The following is an 8621-nucleotide window of genomic DNA, read 5'->3' as shown; positions in this document are numbered from 1 at the left end:
ACAGACAGAGAGACAGACTAATACAGAAACAGACAGACAGGTCAGATACACAGACAGACAGATAGAGACAGACAGACAGACAGACAGACAGACAGACTAATAATACACCCAGAGGAATTTAGGGGAACTTGTCTCATCTTACTTCCCAAATATTAACACAAATCTGTGTGTGTGTGTGTGTGTGTGTGTGTGTGTGTCTGTGAGTGTGTGTGTGTGTGTGTGTGTGTGTTAATACAGTGTAAATCTGCTACTATGTTCATGTCTGCTCGAGTCTCGGCTCTAATGAAAGCTGGAGTGAGTGACTTCAGATGGAGTTTGTGTTTTGATATTGAGGAGAAATTTCTCCTGATCTCAGACCATACAGGTTCTGAGTTAAATTCAAGTCATCACCTACACACCTCCTCACCCAAAGACCTCCTCACCAACACACCTCTCCATCTACACACCTCCTCACCTATACACCTCTCCATCAACACACCTCCTCACCAACACACCTCTCCATCTACACACCTCCTCACCAACACACCTCTCCATCAACACACCTCCTCACCTATACACCTCTCCATCTACACACCTCCTCACCTATACACCTCTCCATCAACACACCTCCTCACCAACACACCTCTCCATCTACACACCTCCTCACCAACACACCTCTCCATCTACACACCTCCTCACCTATATACCTCTCCATCTACACACCTCTCCATGTACACACCTCCTCACCAACACACCTCTCCATCTACACACCTCCTCACCTATAGACCTCTCCATCTACACCTCTCCATCTACACACCTCTCCATCTACACACCTCCTCACCTATACACCTCTCCATCTACACACCTCCTCACCAACACACCTCTCCATCTACACACCTCCTCACCTATACACCTCTCCATCTACACACCTCCTCACCTATACACCTCTCCATCTACACACCTCCTCACCAACACACCTCTCCATCTACACGCCTCCTCACCTATACACCTCTCCATCTACACACCTCCTCACTAACACACCTCTCCATCTACACACCTCCTCCCCCACACACCTCTCCATCTACTCACCTCCTCACCAACACAACTCTCCATCTACACACCTCTCCATCTACACACCTCCTCACCAACACACCTCTCCATCTACACACCTCCTCCCCCACACACCTCTCCATCTACACACCTCCTCACCAACACAACTCTCCATCTACACACCTCTCCATCTACACACCTCCTCACCAACACACCTCTCCATCTACACACCTCCTCAACAACACACCTCTCCATCTACACCTCTCCATCTATACACCTCCTCACCTATACACCGCTCCATCTACACACCTCCTCACCAACACACCTCTCCATCTACACACCTCCTCACCAACACACCTCTACATCTACACACCTCTACATCTACACACCTCCTCACCTATACACCTCTCCATCTACACACCTCCTCACCTATACACCTCTACATTTACACACCTCCTCACAACACACTTCTCCGTCGACACACCTCCTCACCTATACACCTCTCCATCTACACACCTCCTCACCAACACACCTCTCCATCTACACACTTCTCCATCTACACACCTCCTCACCCACACACCTCTCCATCTACACACCTCCTCACATATACACCTCTCCATCTACACACCTCCTCACCAACACACCTCTCCATCTACACACCTCCTCACCTATACACCTCTCCATCTACACACCTCTCCATCTACACACCTCCTCACCTATACACCTCTCCATCTACACACCTCCTCACCAACACACCTCTCCATCTACACACCTCCTCACCAACACACCTCTCCATCTACACACCTCTCCATCTAAACACCTCCTCACCTATACACCTCTCCATCTACACACCTCCTCACCTATACACCTCTCCATCTACAAACCTCCTCACCTATGCACCTCTCCATCTACACACCTCCTCACCAACACACCTCTCCATCTACACACCTCCTCACCAACACACCTCTCCATCTACACACCTCCTCAACTATACACCTCTCCATCTACACACCTCCTCACCAACACACCTCTCCATCTACACACCTCCTCACCTATACACCTCTCCATCTACACACCTCTCCATCTTCAAACCTCCTCACCTACACACCTCTCCATCTACACACCTCCTCACCAACACACCTCTCCATCTACACACCTCTCCATCTACACACCTCACCTATACACCTCCTCACCTATCCACCTCTCCATCTACACACCTCCTCACCAACACACCTATCCATCTACACACCTCTCCATCTAAACACCTCCTCACCTATACACCTCTCCATCTACACACCTCCTCACCTATACACCTCTCCATCTACACACCTCCTCACCTATACACCTCTCCATCTACACACCTCTCCATGTACACACCTCCTCACCAACACAGCTCTCCATCTACACACCTCCTCACCAACACACTTCTCCGTCTACACACCTCCTCACCTATACACCTCTCCATTTACACACCTCCTCACCAACACAGCTCTCCACCTACACCTCTCCATCTATACACCTCCTCACCTATACACCTCTCCATCTACACACCTCTCCATCTACACACCTCTCCATCTACACACCTCCTCACCAACACACCTCTCCATCTACACACCTCCTCACCAACACACCTCTCCATCTACACACCTCCTCACCAACACACCTCTCCATCTACACACCTCTCCATCTACACACCTCCTCAACTATACACCTCTCCATCTACACACCTCTCCATCTTCAAACCTCCTCACCTACACACCTCTCCATCTACACACCTCCTCACCAACACACCTCTCCATCTACACACCTCTCCATCTACACACCTCACCTATACACCTCCTCACCTATCCACCTCTCCATCTACACACCTCCTCACCAACACACCTATCCATCTACACACCTCTCCATCTAAACACCTCCTCACCTATACACCTCTCCATCTACACACCTCCTCACCTATACACCTCTCCATCTACACACCTCCTCACCTATACACCTCTCCATCTACACACCTCTCCATGTACACACCTCCTCACCAACACAGCTCTCCATCTACACACCTCCTCACCAACACACTTCTCCGTCTACACACCTCCTCACCTATACACCTCTCCATTTACACACCTCCTCACCTATACACCTCTCCATTTACACACCTCCTCACCAACACACCTCTCCATCTACACACCTCTCCATCTACACACCTCCTCACCAACACACCTCTCCATCTACACACCTCCTCACCAACACACCTCTCCATCTAAACACCTCCTCACCTATACACCTCTCCATCTACACACCTCCTCACCTATACACCTCTCCATCTACAAACCTCCTCACCTATGCACCTCTCCATCTACACCCCTCCTCACCAACACACCTCTCCATCTACACACCTCCTCACCAACACACCTATCCATCTACACACCTCTCCATCTAAACACCTCCTCACCTATACACCTCTCCATCTACACACCTCCTCACCTATACACCTCTCCATCTACACACCTCTCCATGTACACACCTCCTCACCAACACAGCTCTCCATCTACACACCTCCTCACCAACACACTTCTCCGTCTACACACCTCCTCACCTATACACCTCTCCATTTACACACCTCCTCACCAACACACCTCTCCACCTACACACCTCCTCACCAACACACCTCTCCATCTACACACCTCTCCATCTACACACCTCCTCACCAACACACCTCTCCATCTACACACCTCCTCACCAACACACCTCTCCATCTAAACACCTCCTCACCTATACACCTCTCCATCTACACACCTCCTCACCTATACACCTCTCCATCTACAAACCTCCTCACCTATGCACCTCTCCATCTACACCCCTCCTCACCAACACACCTCTCCATCTACACACCTCCTCACCTATACACCTCTCCATCTACACCTCTCCATCTACACACCTCCTCACCAACACACCTCTCCATCTACACACCTCCTCACCAACACACCTCTCCATCTACACACCTCTCCATCTACACACCTCCTCACCAACACACCTCTCCATCTACACACCTCCTCACCTATACACCTCTCCATCTACACACCTCTCCATCTACAAACCTCCTCACCTACACACCTCTCCATCTACACACCTCTCCATCTACAAACCTCCTCACCTACACACCTCTCCATCTACACACCTCTCCATCTACACACCTCCTCACCAACACACCTCTCCATCTACACCTCTCAATCTACACACCTCTCCATCTACACATCTCCTCACCTATACACCTCTCCATCTACACACCTCTCCATCTACACACCTCCTCACCTATACACCTCCTCACCTATACACCTCTCCATCTACACACCTCCTCACCAACACACCTCTCCATCTACACACCTCCTCACCAACACACCTCTCCATCTACACACCTCTCCATCTAAACACCTCCTCACCTATACACCTCTCCATCTACACACCTCCTCACCTATACACCTCTCCATCTACACACCTCCTCACCTATACACCTCTCCATCTCCACACCTCCTCACCCACACACCTCTCCATCTCCACATCTCCTCACCCTCACACCTGTCCATCTCCACACCTCTCCATCTCCACACCTCCTCACCTCCACACCTCTCCATTGCTACACCTCTCCATCTACACACCTCCTCACCCACACACCTCCTGATCTACACACCTCTCCATCTACACACCTCTCCATCTGCATACCTCCTCAACTTCAGATCTACATTGTCTTGCCAAAGTATTCATCCCCCTTGGTGTTTGTCCTGTTTTGTTACATTACAAGCTGGAATTAAAATGCATTTTTTGGGGGGTTAGCACCATTTGATTTACACAACATGCCTACCACTTTAAATGTGAAAATTGTTGTTTTATTGTGACATGAGCCATAATTAAGATGAAAACACAGAAATCTCAATTGTGCATAAGTATCCCCCCTCCCAAAAAGAAATGAAGTCAATACTTTGTCGCGCCACCTTCTGCTGCAATTCCAGCTGCAAGTCTGGGGTGTGTCTCTATTAGCTTAGCATATCTAGCCACTGGGATTTTTGTCCATTCCTCAAGTCAAAACTGCTCCAACTCCTTCAAGTTAGATGGCTTGCGTTGGTGTACAGCAGTCTTCAAGTTATGCCACAGATTCTCAATTGGATTGAGGTCTGGGCTTTGATTAGGCCATTCCAAGACATTTTAATGTTTCCCTTTAAACCACTCCAGTGTAGCTTTAGCAGTATGTTTAGGATCATTGTCCTGCTGGAACATAAACCTTCGTCCCAGTCTCAAACCTCTGGCCGACTCAAACAGGTTTTCCTCCAGAATTGCTCTGTATTTAGTGCCATCCATCTTTCCTTCAGTCCTGACCAGCTTTCCTGTCCCTGCAGATGAAAAACATCCCCACAGCATGATGCTGCCACCACCATGCTTCACTGTAGGAATGGTGTTCTCAGGGTGTTGGGTTTGCGCCGCACATGGCATTTCCTATGATGGCCAAAAAGATCTATTTAGTCTCATCTGACCAGAGAATCTTCTTCTGTGTGTTTGGGGAGTCTGCCACATGCTATTGGACAAACTCCAAATGTGTTTTCTTAAGTAATGACTTTTTTCTGGCCACTCTTCCATAAAGCCCCGCCCACTCTGTGGAGTGTATGGCTTAAAGTGGTCCTATGGACAGATACTCCCATCTCCACTGTGGATCTTTGTAGCTCCTTCAGTGTTATCTTTGGTGTCTTTGTTGCATCTCTGATTAATGTCCTCCTTGCCCGGTCTGTGGGTTTTGGTGGGTGGGGCCTTCTCTTGTTAGGTTTGTAGTGGTGCCATATTCTTTCAATTTTGCTGTAATGGATTTAATAGAGCTCCATGGGATATTCCTAGTTTGGGATATTTTTTATAACTCAACCCTGATGTATACTTCTCCACAACTTTGTCTCTGACCTGTTTGGAGTCTCCTTGGTTTTCATGTTGCTTGCTTAGTAGTGTTGCAGATTCAGGGTCCTTTCAAAACAGGTTGATTTATACAGACATCATGTGACAGATCATGTGACACTGATTTCACACAGGTGGCTCTTAATCAACTAATTCTGTGACTTATGAAGTGAATTGATTGGAGCAGCTCTTATTTAGGGGTTTCATACGAAAGGGGGTGAATACTTGTGCACACTCCAGATTTCTGTTTTTTCATCTTAATTATTGTTTGTGTCACAATAAAACAATTTTCACCTTTAAAGTGGTCGGCATGTTGTGTAAATCAAATGGTGCTAACCCTCCAAAAATCCATTTTAATTCCAGCTTGTAATGCGACAAAACAGGACAAACACCAAGGGGGGGGGGATACTTTTGCAAGACACTGTGCACATCCCTCTATCCTTGACATCTGACTGTTTCAGAAACACACTTCAACAAGGCTCTCTTTACTTCTGTTCGTTAAAAGATGACATCAATAATGTCAATAATGAACATGAGTGACCTTTACACACACACACACACACACACACACACACACAACAAAGAATGAAAAACCACACACTTATGTTCTTAAAGTTCCACCCAAAGTATCTGATAAACCAAACTGTCAATCTGGAGATCAGAGACATATTTGGTGTGTGTGTGTTATTCTCACATACTTGTTGGTTTATATTGAAGGACTGCAGCTGTGTTTCATCTCTGTCCAAAGAGCTTTGATCAGAGTGAGTTTACTGTAGGTATCTCTCTCTCTCTCACACACACACACACACACACACACACACACACACACACATATACAGATGCGCCCTCTTGTGGACACACAGAGCATTAACGATGTTAATGATGTTTTATCTCATCTCATTATCTGTAGCCGCTTTATCCTGTTCTACAGGGTTGCAGGCAAGCTGGATCCTATCCCAGCTGACTACGGGCGAAAGGCGGGGTTCACCCTGGACAAGTCGCCAGGTCATCACAGGGCTGACACATAGACACAGACAACCATTCACACTCACATTCACACCTACGCTCAATTTAGAGTCACCAGTTAACCTAACCTGCATGTCTTTGGACTGTGGGGGAAACCGGAGCACCCGGAGGAAACCCACGCGGACACGGGGAGAACATGCAAACTCCGCACAGAAAGGCCCTCGCCGGCCCCGGGGCTCGAACCCGGACCTTCTTGCTGTGAGGCAACAGCGCTAACCACTACACCACCGCGCCACCCCATGATATTTTATTTTCACACACTATTTTTTTTTATATTCTACTCTAGTCTGTCTGAAACTCTATCCGCCTCACTGGAATCCTTTTATGTTTTATGTTTGATCTTTTCGATAAATTCAGTTGTTTCGCTCTGAAACAATGTGTTAGTGTGTATACTCACTGTAACTTTATTAACCAAACACAAAGTGTGTGTGACGATATGAATACATTCCAGACTGTGTAGATACACACGTGCTGCATTTCTGTAGAACCTGAGCAGCAGGTTTATATTAATGTTCTCGTTATTGTTATACGTTATTGTTTCTATAGTAACAGCTCGATCACAGGGACGTGTACAGCAGACGCTCCACATGAACTCAGATAAAGTTAAAAAAAAACATGATGTTTTGATATTTAACAAAGAAAAACCTCTCATTGTTGATGTGCCGTTCTCTGTAAGGCTGTGTTTCTTTCATGTTTATGGAAGGAGTCTCCAGTGTGAGTGCTGAGGAACGGTCAGGGATACAGCTGTGAGAGGAGAGAGTGAAGAGACGCTGGTGAAGGAACGACTGTTTATCGCTGCTGTAACGTCACTGACCACAGGAGCTCACTCTCATCTCCTGGAGGTTGCACGACTTAAAAATCGTAACTATAAACTGTTAAAAAGTGTGACGTGTGGTTCTGTGGTCTCAGTGGAATAACACACTGCAGAGCATACGCTGAAAGGAAAATAATCCACTCCAGGCGCTAAGAGTGACTCTGCTCCATGTTGAGCCGTATCACGCCACCCTGTGGATTGTTCTGGAATTAGTGCAAGCTCTTGAGTGGGTTCTTCTTCACACTGAGTACATTTCTCACTGCAGTGTAAATGTGCTGCATGTTTCCTGCTTCTGGATTCTTTTCTTATGAATCTCTGAAAGGCTTTTTATTGGAATTTTCCTCCACTGTTTGCTCGTGTCTTTGTGGTTATCTGTCAGTGTCAGTAAACTCGTGTCTTTTTCATTCCTTTCTGCCTCTCTGTGAAAGGTTGGGGTTTTTTTTATCTGTTCGAGTTAACAGTTTGAACCTGTTTCAACTTTTCATGTCTTTAATAAAACTAAAACATAAAATGAACATATTGTGACCTGCTGGTGACAGAAACCACCTTATTACGGTGTAAATTTAAAGAAATTAACGAGATTAATTAATTGCTGTGATTCCCCTCCCCCAACCATAATAAACCATGTCACAGCCGTTCTATGATAATCCCACATCTGGCCGCTAGAGTGCAGCACCACTGCAATAGAACCCTGAGGAACGTGCACTTTTATATTCAGTTGATGTGGAAAGTGCTGGAATGAGGTCAGGAGTGAACAGGTGAGTAAACAGACACGTGTTAAAGATAAATCCATTAAAGTCCTGCCTTCACCCCTGGTGCT

At 46.9% G+C, this 8621-nt stretch overlaps 2 protein-coding genes across 2 annotated transcripts; both read left to right on the top strand.

The window, feature by feature from the left end:
* The first annotated feature begins 1923 nt into the window (after nucleotides 1-1923).
* On the top strand, nucleotides 1924-3789 carry LOC132875405 (uncharacterized). Its single transcript, XM_060912178.1, has one exon. It carries the CDS (start codon nucleotides 1924-1926, stop codon nucleotides 3787-3789), a length of 1866 nt encoding a protein of 621 aa, XP_060768161.1.
* Nucleotides 3790-3867: 78 nt separating this feature from the next.
* On the top strand, nucleotides 3868-7904 carry LOC132875404 (uncharacterized). The gene is made up of 2 exons (XM_060912177.1): nucleotides 3868-4783; nucleotides 7897-7904. The coding sequence occupies exons 1-2, from the start codon at nucleotides 3868-3870 to the stop codon at nucleotides 7902-7904; spliced, it is 924 nt and encodes a 307-aa protein (XP_060768160.1).
* The last annotated feature ends 717 nt before the right edge of the window (nucleotides 7905-8621 follow it).

This window comes from Neoarius graeffei, chromosome 28 (genome assembly GCF_027579695.1).
Source record: "Neoarius graeffei isolate fNeoGra1 chromosome 28, fNeoGra1.pri, whole genome shotgun sequence".
Taxonomy (NCBI): Eukaryota; Metazoa; Chordata; class Actinopteri; order Siluriformes; family Ariidae; genus Neoarius; species Neoarius graeffei.
This window is presented reverse-complemented; position numbering and strand designations above follow the sequence as displayed.

Excerpts from the sequence above, each read along its gene's own strand:
- LOC132875405 (XM_060912178.1), top strand. The coding sequence starts at position 1,924 with ATGCACCTCTCCATCTACACACCTCCTCACCAACACACCTCTCCATCT.
- LOC132875404 (XM_060912177.1), top strand. The coding sequence starts at position 3,868 with ATGCACCTCTCCATCTACACCCCTCCTCACCAACACACCTCTCCATCT.